General features: G+C 39.3%; 1 protein-coding gene across 1 annotated transcript in view; it reads left to right on the top strand.

Moving 5' to 3' along the window:
• DRC8 (dynein regulatory complex subunit 8) overlaps positions 1–1341 on the top strand; it is a 30300-nt gene extending 28959 nt beyond the window's left edge. The window contains exons 5-7 of the mRNA XM_073629164.1: positions 823–865; positions 969–1035; positions 1136–1341. Coding sequence (XP_073485265.1) covers positions 823–865; positions 969–1035; positions 1136–1248 — 223 coding nt within the window. The 3' untranslated portion in view covers positions 1249–1341. The remainder of the gene's footprint in view (positions 1–822; positions 866–968; positions 1036–1135) is intronic.
• Positions 1342–14572: the final 13231 nt, after the last annotated feature.

The raw sequence follows: 14572 nt of genomic DNA, 5'->3' as shown, positions 1-14572 counted from the left end.
AACCGAGAAAAAGTCAGCACCTACAAGGATGTGCGTGGTTTGTTGCTCGAAGCGAGATGACAGTGGAAAGGAAATCAGAAAGGAAACCAGGTTCCATTATCCTGATTGTGACATCGGACTTTGTGCAGTCCCATGTTTCAAAATTTTTCATACCGGGGATGTTTACTAAACCAATATGCAGTGTCTAGTATTACAGTGACTAGTAATATTGCACCCAAATTTCAGTGTTTTTGGTTTGATTACATTATTGAATACAATTTATTATTATTATTATTTTTTATAATTATATAATAATTTATGATTTCGTGTTTCAAACTTTATCATACCCAGTCTACTAGACTCTTGTTTGGACAGATTTAAGTGAGTTATTCCTAAGAATTACAGGCCTACAATATAAAACAACAAATTTCAATGCAAAACAATGTACCGCTTTCACATTCAAAAATACTGACATAATCAGACCGCCAGGGAGGTTAATCAGTGTATTCAAAAAAGACACAAGAAATTAGAATTGTTTGTGTGTTATCATTGTTGTGACTTAGATGAGGATCAGATCACATTTTATGTCAAAATGCAGAAAACTAGTTAATTCCAAGTGGTTCATATACTTTTTTTTGCCACTGTATTTCTGCACCCTGGAGTCACATGGTATTGTTCATCCTCTTAGGACCCCTATCTTTTCTGTGTTCTTGGAGAACAGACGGATTCTTTTTCATTGTAATCTTATTATGGTGCTTAGCAAAAGTTTTTTGGGGGGTTTTTTCACATATTTTATTCATTTTTATTGGAACATTTTTTTACTCTTTATTAAATTTACTATAGGTATCGGCCAATTGCAGAAGATGTCCTTCAACGAGCATTTGAGGTTTGCCATTCTGTCTGTCTTAGTCCTACTTTTCCAGAGTTAGTTGGCCATGAGTCAGACTTGCTCACAAGACAATTTCAAAACTATATGTTTTCTTCTTTAGGTTTTAGATGAGAAGAAAAAGGGATTCCTCACTAAAGAAGAGTTAATTAAATACATGACAGAAGAAGGTAATGTGTGTGTCAAGCTCAAGCCTATTGAATTTGCACTTTTCATATTGTAAACAATTAAGCAGCAGGTTATATTGTCTGTATATTGTCTGTTCTGCAGGTGAACCATTTACACAAGAAGAGATGGAGGAAATGATCTCTGCTGCAGTTGACCCAGACAAGAATATTGTTCCTTACAAGGACTATGTGTCAATGATGGTGGTAGATTATTAATAACTCAAGGAATTTGTTGCATACAGTGAGAAACCTATGGCCATGTTTGATCATTTAAAAGTATCATATTAGTATTGAGATTTCAAGGCTGCATTAAAGTTTTACAGTATATCATTTCATTTTAACACGTGTTTGTTTCATTTTCATTTATTCAGAATTTTATTTACAAAGGTACTGGTAAGGCCATAGCAGACCATGGAAATGCTGTAGGGACCAGCAAAACTGGGAGAGGGAGAGAGAGAAATAAGCTGATATATGTTAGAGCGTACCTATGTATAGGCAAAACTTTTTTAGCTTTGGTTACAGCAGGGGATGATTACAACCCCTGTCGGACTACTTTTTTTCTGTCTGTATACCAATTGAGGAGATTTCCCTTGACTTCTTGTCTCAGAGACCCAATCTTCCAAAGTGAGGGGAATTCTCATCTAAGAGAGTTGTTCCTGGAACACATGTCTCCATAAAATAAATTCTGTTTCTCTTTTTCTGGAGACAACTCTAAAATGTTGGATTTCCCCTTACTTTTTTTGGTGACAATGGTCAGTAGGACAAAGAGAAGGCTGAATCTTTCTGATGGGTATAGCTATAAACAAAGACATGAAAGAAGGTCTAACCTTTCCCCTCTCTATCCAAAACCAAAAAAAGTTTTTTTCCTAGGCATACAGTTTAAAGACCAGAAGGCAATATTAATTTTGCTGAGAAACCTGTCATTTGTACATATATTGTTAAATTATTACCACTATATGACATTGCTGGTTCTCCCCGCTGCTAAAGTAAACAAAGGGGAGGGTTCACTAGGTGATGTCACTGGATGGCCCACCTCTTTCCTACTTTAGCGGCAAGGAGAAATGGCAATGTCATTGGGCACCGACAAGGGACGGGAGCGGTGAGTATGTGCCCCTATATTTATTCACAGCCAATCACATGGTTAAAGAGCCGTGTCCGCCATATGACGTCCAGCCAGAATGAGAGCCACACCGTGCAGCCGTAATTTGACGGTGGGCGAGCGGCAAGTGGTTAGGGACCAGCTAAACTGGGAGAGGGAGAGAGAGAAATAATTTGATATATGTTAGAGTGTACCTATGTATGGGCAAAACTTTTTTAGATTTGGCTAAATGGCAATCACATGAAGCCATTTATTATCACATCATTTTTTGGATCCTTTTTAAATCATAATGATAACAGAAATCACTCAAATGGCCCTGATAAAAAGTTTACATACCCTGGAATGTTTGGCCTTGGTACAGACACAGAAAGTGGCACACACAGGTTAAAATGGCAATTAAAGGTTAATTTTCCCACATTTGTGAATTCTTAAATCAAAATTAGTGTCTGTGTATAAATGTCAATGAGTTTGTTAGCTCTCACATGGATGCACTAAGCAGGCTACCCACTGAGCCATGAGGAGGTAGAAAAGAACAGTCAAAAGACCTGCATAACAAGGTAATGAAACTTTACAAGGATGGAAAAGGATATAAAAAGATATACAAAGCCTTGAATATGCCAGTCGGTACTGTTTAATCACTTATTAAGAAGTGGAAAATTAGGGGCTCTTTTGATACCAAGCCAAGGTCAGGTAGACCAAGAAAGATTGCAGCCACAACTGGTGGAAGAATTGCTCAGGATACAAAGAAAAACCCACAGGTAACTGCAGGAGAAATATAGGCTGCTCTCCAAACAGACGGTGTGGTTGTTTTTAAACGCTTCCCGACCAGCACACGACGACGTACGTCGGCACAATGGCACGGGTGGGCAAAAGGGCTTTCCCGTACGATCCTTTGTCATAGCTGCATAGCAGGTGCGTGCCATGGGAGTGTGCCCGCAGGTCCCACAGATTCGATGTCCGCCGGTGGCCCACAATCGCGGCGAGGAGAGGCAGAACAGGGAACTGCCTATGTAAACAAGGCATTTCCCTGTTCTGCCTAGTGACATGACAGGGATCCACTGTTCCCGATCATCGGGAGCAGTGATCTCTGCCATGTCTTAGGTAGCCCCCCCTACAGTTAGAACACACTGAGGAAACACAGTTAACCCCTTGATCGCCCACTAGTGTTTAACCCCTTCCCTGCCAGTGACATTTATACAGTAATCAGTGGCTATTTTTAGCTCTGATCGCTGTATAAATTTCAATGGTCACAAAATAGTGTCCGATCTGTCCGCCACAATGTCACAGTCCCGATAAAAATCACAGATCACCGCCATTAGTAGTAAAAAAAATAATAATAACAATAAAAATGCCATAAATCTATCCCCATTTTGTAGACGCTATAACTTTTGCACTAACCAATTCAATATATGCTTATTGCGTTTTTTTGGGTTTTTTTTTTTACCAAAAATATGTAGTAGAATATATATTGGCCTAAAGCGAGGAAGAAATTTGTTTTTTTATATATTTTTTGGGGATATTTATTATAGCAAAAAGTGAAAAATTATTGAATTTTTTCCAAAATTGTTGTTTTTTTGTTTATAGCGCAAAAAAAAAAAAAAAAAACCCGCAGAGGTGATCAAATACCACCAAAAGAAAGCTCTATTTGTGGGGGAAAAAAGGCATCAATTTTGTTTGGGTACAACATCGCATGACCGTTCAATTGTCAGTTAAAGCGACGCAGTGCTGTATCGCAAAAAATACTCTAGTCATTAAGGGGTTAAAATCTTCCACGGCTGAAGTGGTTAAGGAGCACAATTCAATGATACATGAACAAAAAAGAGCTGCATGGTTGAGCTGCCAGAAGGAAGCCTTTACTGCGCCAATGCCACAAAAAGTCAATGAGGCATGTCAAGGTGTTGTTGGGCATATTGTAACCAGGCTTTTTGTGGAACTTGTATAGTAAAGGCTTCTTTCTGACATCTTGACCATGCAGCTCTTTTTTGTTCAAGTATCATCGTATTGTGCTTCTTAAAAACAACCACATCATCTTTTTTCAGAGCAGCCTGTATTTCACCTGTGGTTACCTGTGGGTTTCTCTTTGTATTCCAAACAGTTCATGTGGCAGTTGTGGCTGAAATCTTTCTTAATCTACCTGACCTTGGCTTGATATCAAGAGATCCGCAAATTTTCCACTTCTTATTAAGTGATTGAACAGTACTGACTGACATATTCAAGGCTTTGGATATCTTTTTATATCCTTCTCCATCTTTGTAAAGTTTCATTACTTTGTTACGCAGGTCTTTTGACTGTTCTTTTCTACCTCCTCATGGCTCAGTGTCTAGCGTGCTTAGTGCATCCATGTGAGAGCTAACAAACTCATTGACTATTTATACACAGACACTAATTGCGATTTAAAAAGCCACAAATGTGGGAAATTAACCTCTTTAACTGCCATTTTTACCTGTGTGTGCCACCTTCTGTGTCTGTACCAAGGCCAAACATTCCAGGGTATGTAAACTTTTTATCAGGGCTATTTGGGTGATTTCTGTTATCATTATGATTTAAAAAGGATCCAAAAACCTATATGAATAAAAATGGCTTAATGTGATTGTTATCCCTAAATAAAAGACAGTTTTTTGGCATGATCAGTCATATTTTCAATATTAATGCCAAAATCTCACAAATCTTTGCCAGGGTATGCAAACTTTTGAGCACAACTGTATATGGACTTTTGTTGATATACGTATGTTTTTGTGTATGAGTGCTTTGGGTAGTGAGCAGCACTGTGTATATATTCATTTCATTCTAGAGCAATTGATTGCCTTGTCTCCACTGCAGCTCATAATAAGGTAGTATTCACAGCACATATATTTATATATTTTACACACACACACAAATTTATCAATTTTTTACAATAACATTTATTTAGATCAATAGCACACTGAATTTTTCACAAGTTTTTTTAAGCTCAGAACGCTGCCCGCCTTTTGACCCCAGATAGCCTCTGACTACTCTTTGTACTGTGCATGCCCTGAACCCGGACTCTCACTGACCGCTCTGACTGTCTGCCAACCGCAAGTACCTGTTCACTGTACTCAGTTCCTGCCTTCTTCAGTGTGTTAGATAGGCACTATAGCTTTGTGTATAAGACCTGGGGGCAACCAAGTATGAGTAGGCCTTCTTGCCTTATGGAAAAGGGGGCTGCTGTAGGCGAAGAACACAGAAGCCAGCTATACTGCCTGACTACCTATGATTGGGTAGGCGTGACAGTACCAATATTATTAGCACCCATGTCTAGATCTAATCCTTCTAATATAAAATGAATTTGTTTTTCTTTAAATGCAGCTCTTTTCTACAAGGCCCATTTTACCCCTACTATACCATCTTCCTGTTAATGTAAATAGAGGAGTTGACATCTATAGTTGCCAAAATGCATGCCTCCCCTATTGTTAGTTAGTTGTTTAAGCATAGAAATAAGTTCTCCACAGTTCCTCAAATACGAGGGGTTTTCCTTCACAGTTTCTTTTAATAATAAAAATAATAATAAAAATCATACTCCCCTGCTGTAGAAAAAAAATAATACCACTAATTTTAGGCCTCCCAGTTTGCTGTAGGTAATGGGCAGTAATAGATTGTGGATTGAAATAAATACCTCTGCGCCACAGAAGAGAGAAATAAATGAATTAATTAATTCATAGATTGATTAAGCTGCGGTCCTTGTGATCACAAAAAATGTGCATGAATGTGTAAAATATATGAGACAGCACTACAACCTTACAAAAGTGATAAAATAGTGTCTCTATACATATTAATAAATAAATCAATTATAAATAAATCTATGTATGTGCAAAATAAAATGTATCTGCATGTGCAGGAGTGATGTCATCCCCTGCTAGCCAATGAAGATGACCGCAGCTTATCACATGGAAGACGGCAGGTAAAAGATGTTGGCAAGGAACATTGGACCTTTGAAGGACAGGTACAGTAAGTATTGTGGAGTTTATCTCAGCATTAACATATGTGCTGGGTTAGCCATATTTTTTACATACAAAGTGCAGTGCTATCATAAAGCAATAATCAATCAATTATTAAAGTGAAAATTAAAAAGAAAATAAAAATATTTTTTTTTCAAAAAAAAGTCTGTGCTTGAGTGTTGGAATAAATATAACAACGTTCACAAATGTGCAGAAATTAAAAAAAGGGGGGGGGGAGGGGTGCACCCACTAGTCCAAAAGGGCTAACTCCAGAGAGAGAACACCTCAGAAATCCAGTGAGGGTGAAAGTGAGATTGGGTGCTTACCAGAATTATTTGGCTTTCAAACAAATGAAAAGCCAACAGCGCTTTGGGGATAAACCCCAAACAAATCAATGATGGAGCATTCTAACTCACGGCTCGGTTCCAACTTCACTTCCAATCCGAAAGCACATATAAAATACAAATTCTCATAGTGCAGTAATTTCTTATATAGAATGTATTAAAGATGAGGAATAACACTCATATTTTGTATAAAAAGGCATCACAATCCCATAAGCTGCAGCAATCGTAGTGTTAACAACAGATTCCTTCTTCAAGCCGGCAGCCGATATGCATGATGACGTCACGTTAGGCACCGCTGTCGCTTTTTGTCATAAATTTGATGTCGTTAGGGGTGTGGCTAAATGACGTACACCACATTGAAGGTATAAATGCAACACAAGCGGAAAAGGAATTCCCTCTACACTTATGGCCAACAGGAAGTAATTAGACAAGTGCATAAAAATCGATAAAGCGATTTAAAAAAAAATAAATTATATATTAAAATATAAATAAAAATTATAGAATAAGATCATTTTACTATAATCTGCTTACCATAAAAAATGGGGTAAGCCAATGTGTTAGGGGGAAATACAGAATCCACCCATTAGAAATCGAAAATATGAATGTGCAAAAATAACAAATACACAGTTAACCACACTAAAAAGAAAGAAGGTGTTGGTAAATCATTACATAAATAAAAGGAAGAATATATACATTAACAAATTCACACACCCAGCAAATTGATAGTTGTTCTTTTGGACTCCCCAAATCCACTGCCACACACCAGGTCCTGTGCCATCTTCTTCTCTTCTACATTATAGGGAGCTGGCTATCTCTTATTGGATCTTGCAGCTACCCTCCTGATGACACGGTGTCAGGTCCTCCCTCCAGTGCTGTGTGAAGCCCCAGCCAATGCCTCCTAGATTATTTGATGTACATATACCAAGATGCTCCAGGAGCAGGACTGATGTCACTGCACATTTTGCTTAGGCAAAAATGGGGACAAGGGGGCAGAATGAAACTGAAAACAAATAAGTAAATAAACAAATACGTTTTTTTTTTTTTTTTAATATGGCGGAGAAAGGACAATGGGACAATGTTTATGCTTAGAATGAAGGTCTGCTTTGAGTACTTTTTTATCTACTTTAGCTATATTAGTGCAGAATTTTTACTCCAGGTCTAAAGCATGCATATTGTTAAACAGATTTTAAATTTGTGTGTTTTTTTTTTTTTTAATAATTACATTACTTGCATGTTTATAGTAAAAGACAGATGCATGTTACAATCTAAAATGAACTGTTCTGCTGTTGAAGATCAGTAGCATTTTGTTTGGTACTTAAGTTTGTAACTTATAATACTAATCAACAAAAAAAAAAACAATAGTTTTGTCCTAAGGTGCAAAAAAATTGTCAAGACGCACATATGAATGTGTTGATTTTTTTCTTTGCCTTATGAAAAATGAATAAAATATGGCTGTGATGCCATTTATTATGCACTAGGGGGTGCTGGGCTACCATGTTCACCATAAAGAAGGACTATACTGTTAAGGAATGCAACCCGTTGCTGCTGGAAGGCCACATATGTTCATTCCCTGGAGAGTGTCTTAGAAAATTGTGAATTTCCCTTCTTGCTGCTGATGCTGTAAGGGGAATGCTGAGTGTGTCGCTGCCATTTCACTATCTGTGTAATGTTTATCCAACACATAAATATATATTCAGAAGAAAATTCGCTGAACACCAGCTTGGCACAGCAAAAAAATTGCTAAAGGACAAAAGAGGAAAATGTGTTTTTTTTTTTTTTAATAATTTAATAGTCTAAAAGAAAAAGAATATACAGTTTGTGAGAAACATTTTTTTCCATTTGTTCCAATATACATTGCTGCTGGGATGATGTACTATGGTTAAAGGACCACTGGCAATAATATACTAAATTTAAAAGACACTGAAGCTTGGATGAGAGTCATAACTGATTCAAAGAAAGCCATCGGTCACTGGTTTGTATATGACCTCCCCCCACCAAAGCTAACAGACTGGCAGATAATCAAATATTAAACTATTACAAAAGTAGTACTTCCTATGTAAAGCAGTTTGCAGAGACCACACAAGCTGGGGACAGGCTGGAGGTCTGCCTGTAAAATATTCTTTTTCTAAAATGAGACATCCTGGAACAGCACAATGTTTATAGCTGGTTGAAATGAGCTGGCTGTGTTTGCAATTCAGAGAAGGGTAAAAATGGAATCATTAATGTGATTTTATAATATTACTATTTGTTGGAAAAGGCTGGAAATATTCTTGGGTTGGGCATTGTCTTCATTGCTTATATAATTGCAGCAAAATATTTGGACATCTGCATATAATCTGCGTAAATAGAAACACAAAGCTAGTGATATACCGTAATCCTTAGGTTTAACTATGTAGGTCTGGGTGCCCTGGATTATTGCAGAGGGCCCCTAAATGGCATCCTGTACCTAGATTATAGGATATGACCTTTGCAATAGGCCATTCTGTTGTAAACAACAATGCAAAATGTCAGTTGGAGCCCCAGAAAATAGCACCGAGACCCTTGGGAGCCTGGAAGAAAGAAGGGTTGAACTTGATCTTAGCAATAATCAATAGCATCCACAGTTCAATTAGTCGTCATCTGTAATTCATATTCTCCTGAAAGCCATTGCTATGAATTATCAAACACCATTGCACTGTGTGGACAAGATCATACAGAGCCCAGGGTGAAGAAGAAAAAACATGGAACCATCCTCTCTGGTGTAATATTGCATGGGTCCGTGTCCTTTCAAGATAAGAAAATATTTAAAACATTTTAAAGTAAAAAAGATTTAAATAAGTCAAAATTAATTCAAGCGCAGATGCTCCTTCAGCCCCCCTCCCTTGTTTTGGCACTGAGTGTGTAGTATATATACAAAATATATATATACAGTATCTCACAAAAGTGAGTACACCCCTTACATTTTTGTAAATATTTTATTATACCTTTTCATGTGACAACACTGAAGAAATTACACTTTGCTACAATGTACAGGCATACCCCACTTTTAAGTACACAATGGGGTTTATTTACTAAAGATGGAAAGTGCAGGCTCACTTCTGCATAGAAACCAATGAGCTTCCAGGTTTTATTACCAAAGGTTAATTGAACAAGCTGGGGTTCGAAGCTCATTGGTTTCTATGCAGAAGTGAGCCTAATTTTGCACTTTCCAGCTTTAGTAAATAAACCCCAATGTGTACTTAAAAGTGGGGTATGCCTGTAGTGAGTGTAGAGCTTGTATAACAGTGTAAATTTGCTGTCCCGTCAAAATAACCGAACACACAGCCATTAATGTCTTAACCACTGGCAACAAAAGTGAGTACACCCCTAAGTGAAAATGTCCAAATTGGGCCCAATTAGCCAATTTCCCTCCCCGGTGTCATATGGCTCGTTAGTGTTTCAAGGTCTCAGGTGTGAATGGGGAGCAGGTATGTTAAATTTGGTGTGGTCCGATGTGGTCCGATGAGGCCAAGATAAACTTATTTGGTTCAGATGGTGTCAAGCGTGTGTGGCGGCAACCAGGTGAGGAGTACAAAGACAAGTGTGTCTGAAACAGCAAATCTCTAGCTTGGGGCTTTCTTAAAGGCAACCAACATAACAAATATATATTTGTAAAATATAGTTTTATTATATTTTCATAAAAACCTCCATACATGGGACACGTTTAAAAACATTATACATACAAAGACTATTGCATAGAAAACATATGTGAAGTGGTGATACCCAAACTGTGAATAGCTGAATGATTGTACTACAGCATTGTCATAGAATGGGCACTGTATACAACGCCATTTCAATTATCTTCTTCAAGGATGTGAATCACCACTAAACATTGGCAATGTGTCAGATTTCCTGCAGAGCTCCACAACTTCCCATTCAAGGGGGCGCATGGGATTTAAGGTGGTTGCCCCCATATATGGCAGGTTATGTGATGGAACGAACAAAGAGGGATTTCTCCTCCAAAAGGACACTGTAAACATCAACAGTAACCATAATAACATGCTACCAGAGCAGTGTCTATTCCATCATCCAGTGATGCTCCCTGGAGGGTCAAGCAGTCAAGCTTGGTGGTGGGAGTGTCATGGTCTGGGGCTGCATGAGTGCTGCCGGCACTTGGGAGCTACAGTTCATTGAGGGAACCATGAATGCCAACATGTACTGGGACATACTGAAGCAGAGCATGATCTCCTCCCTTCCGCAGGGCAGTATTCCGACATGATAACGACCACAAACAAAAGAAAAAAACAACAATGCCCCAGCGCTAGTATATGGAAACCTGAGGAGCTATGACTGAAAATTGTAATCTAATAGCCTAGAATGGGAAATTGAACCCAGTGCAGCTGAACCAAACGTAACTGGTGGAAACAGATAAAAAACAAAAACAACAAGAAAAGTCCAGTGCTCTGGATGTCAAAGAAGCAATTGCAACAATCAGAAGTATATGGCTGAATAATTTAATAAAAGTTTAATAACAAAGATAGACAGTCCATATGAACAGCCACAAAGCTACAGTCAGAAGTATATGGCTGAATAATGTATTAAAAAAGATAGGCAGTCCATGTAAACAGTCCTGTGGGTACACAGTACTTTAAAAGGTATTAACAAACATGTGGTTGGATGACTGACTGTCCTTCTAGCAACGAGAGCCAAACCTGGAGTCTCACCCAAACTACATGATCCCAAGATGTAGCAGGAAGGAGAGGAAGGAAAGAACCCGGGTGCGAGGAGCACTGATGGCCCACTGGAACCTCCTCTGGATGTGGGATGTAATCCCCGAAGCGTGACTCAACAGCTCCGGAGTAGGACTCCACGTGTGCAGCGGTGGAGGAAGCGGCCGCTCGCTTTGGAGAAGGAAAACCGAAGCTCAGTCTCTCAGTGGCCGGTGACGTCAGACCAGCTGATGGGCCGTACCAAGGAGGGAAGGGCTTGGCAACATTGAGGAGAGCCGTTGTAGTGTCAGCTGGAAACACACAGCACCGCTCGCACACAGATCCGTGTCCCCTCAGGGATAAATTGCCTGTAACAGAATGGTGTCACTTCTGGGATAACCGCAGCTGTGCGGTATATGGCATGTAGGTCGAAGATGGAAAACGGCCGGCTAAAAAAGATAAAAATTGCCGCCAATGCTTGATCAGTGTGGGAGTCCCAGGGATGGATGGTCAGCGGGACATATGACTCAGTCAGACCATTGAAAACTAGGGTTGCCTTGACGACGCGTTTCGCACTACAGCGCTTGGTCATCCAACCACATGTTTGTTAATACCTTTTAAAGTACTGTGTACCCACAGGGCTGTTTACATGGACTGCCTATCTTTTTTAATACATTATTCAGCCATATACTTCTGACTGTAGCTTTTTGGCTGTTCATATGGACTGTCTATCTTTGTTATTAAACGACCACAAACATACACCTCCAAGACGACTGCTACCATGCTAAAGAAGCTGAGGGTGAGCGTGATGGACTGGCCAAGCATGTCTCCAGACCTAAACCCTATTGAGCATCTTTGGGGCATCCAGGACTCCAGTGGTAACCTGTGAAGCTCTGGTGAACTCCGTGCCCAAGAGGATTAAGGCAGTGCTGGAAAATGGTAGCCACACAAAATATTGACACTTTTGGGCCCAATTTGGACATTTTCACTAGAGCTTGTACTCACTTTTGTTGCCAGTGGTTTAGACATTAATGGCTGTGTGTTGAGTTATTTTGAGGGGACAGCAAATTTATACTGTCATAGAAGCTGTACACTCACTACTTTAAATTGTAGCAAAGTGTCATTTCTTCAGTGTTGTCACATGAAAAGATATGATAAAATATTTACAAAAATGTGAGGGGTGTACTCACTTTTGTGAGATACTATATATATATATATATATATATATATATATATATATACATACACACAATACAGAGCAAAAGTCTTAGGCAGGTGTGGAAAAATGCTGTGTATTATGAATGCTTTCAGAAATAGAAGTGTTAATAGTTTATTTTTATCAATTAACAAAATGGGAAGTAGATGAACAGAAGTCCAAATTGACTACCCTTTGCCTTCAAAACAACATCAGTTCTTCTAGATACACTTGCACATAGTTATTGAAGGAATTCTGCAGGTAGGTTGTTCTGTCTCTTCATGTGATCCCAAACAGACTTAATGGTGTTGGGATCAGGGGGCAAAACCATCACTTCCAGGGCACCTTGTTCCTCTTTACACTGAAGATATTTCCTTTTGACATTACCTGCATGTTTGGGGTCATTGTTCTGCTGCAGAATAGATTTGGGGCCAATCACACGCCTCCCTGATGGTATGGCATGATGGATACGTATCTGCCTAAATTTCTCAGCATTGAAGACACCATTCATTCTGACCAATTCTCCAACTCTATTTGTAGAAATGCAGCACCAAATTTGCAAGGAACCTCCATCATTCTTCACTGTTGCTTGCAGACACTCATTACTGGAACAGGTGCATCCGAGCTACTACCTCCTATGCAATGCCTGGTGAGCATCAAGAACACAGCACTCAACCTGTGAAGTCTCTGTAAATGTCCATATAGTCCATGCAATAAAGGAGAAAGGCTGGTGCCATGAAAGTCGGCAAAAAACATTGTTTTAGCCGACTTCCATGGCACCAGCCTTTCTACTTCTTTGCATAGACACTCTTTACTGCTCTTCAGCCCTTCCCAAACAAACTGCCTCCTGCTACAGGCAAAAAATTTTAATTTTTACTCATTGGTCCAGAGTACCTGCTGCCATTTTTAAAGAGGTTTAAAAAAGACAAAAAAAAAACCTCTAAGGCAACTGTATTGCATACTAGCACATTATGAAATACTTACCCTGCAACGAAGCCTTCCAGTGGTGCGCTATCACCGCTGAGAGGGCTGACATCCTCCCCTGGTCTTTCCTCCTGGTTTGCGTGCTCCGGCTATGTGATTGGCCGGAGCCATGATGACGTCACTCCTGTGCATGGGAGCCCTCAGTTCCGGCAAGAAGCTCTGAAGGTCCGGCAAGGTATGCCGGACCTTAAGAGAGCATGCGCCGGTGCCATAACTGGCTGCATCCAGGATGAATATCTCCTAAACGTGTAGGCTTACCTCTAGGTAAAAATTACCAAGCAACCTTTACTACCACTTTAAGTAAACCTAGGTTTTAAAGCTTCATGCAGGTACCTGAGGATACCTGTTCTTCCTTCAAGCAGCACCTTTACATGGTATTTTGGGTAGGAAGAGTTACTTTAAGTACTGCTAGTATAAGTATCTTAATGTGTTCATATTAAATTCCATTCAACAAATCCCCTGTGTAAAGGAAATCAAAGTAGAACAATTGTTAGACAATTAGGCTCTACTGCATTAAACAATACTGTCAAATGTTTCAAGTACTGTACTGAGGGTCTAGTGAAGAGGTGTTGAAGCAGACATATGGGGACGGGGAGCCTAGAGAGGACATTACAGAGGGGCGATGTTAACTCATAGATTAATGAAAAGGCAGGAGGTTGGGATGTAACACACAAAGCTACAAGGTCCAACTACGGGTGTTAACTTCTATCAATATGGTATGGCAACAGTGTTTTAGGGTTGAAAATGTTTTTATTTGGAACAACATTGTAAGTACAAAAGAATGACATCAAATAGTTTTGTGAGGCAATGAGTCTGCTCAATAGCTATCGCCCACCGCTAGACTTGTGTCAATCAACCATACCATATAAACTTAAGTATCCATTGGTAGAAGTCATCTTAAAACACAATAAAAAGAGAATTCAGTTCCGCAGTTCATAGAAGAAGGCGAGAGATAAGAAAAATAAAAAGACAAAGAGGAACAAAAAGAGAAATGGGGAACAAGAGAGGTTGGAAACAGTAAGGGAAAGAGGGTTAGAGAGGGGAGTTCTGTTGGGGAATCGGTCTATTAAAAAGATGGTAAGGGAGCATGAAAATACCATTTCTCAGAGCCCTAAATCAAGGCAGGAGCACGGGTGGTCCTGTTGGGGCTGGGAGCATAGCTGCGAAGGTATCTGAGGAGGAGAAGCGGAGCCAATACCTTATACTTGTCAAAGGTGTTATTATCTAAAGCTAGCATCTCTTCCATTCTCATAATGTCGTTCACAGTAGAAACCCATTGAGACAGAGGTGAGTGC

Source organism: Aquarana catesbeiana, linkage group LG04 (genome assembly GCF_042186555.1).
Source record: "Aquarana catesbeiana isolate 2022-GZ linkage group LG04, ASM4218655v1, whole genome shotgun sequence".
NCBI classification, from domain to species: Eukaryota; Metazoa; Chordata; class Amphibia; order Anura; family Ranidae; genus Aquarana; species Aquarana catesbeiana.
This window is presented reverse-complemented; position numbering and strand designations above follow the sequence as displayed.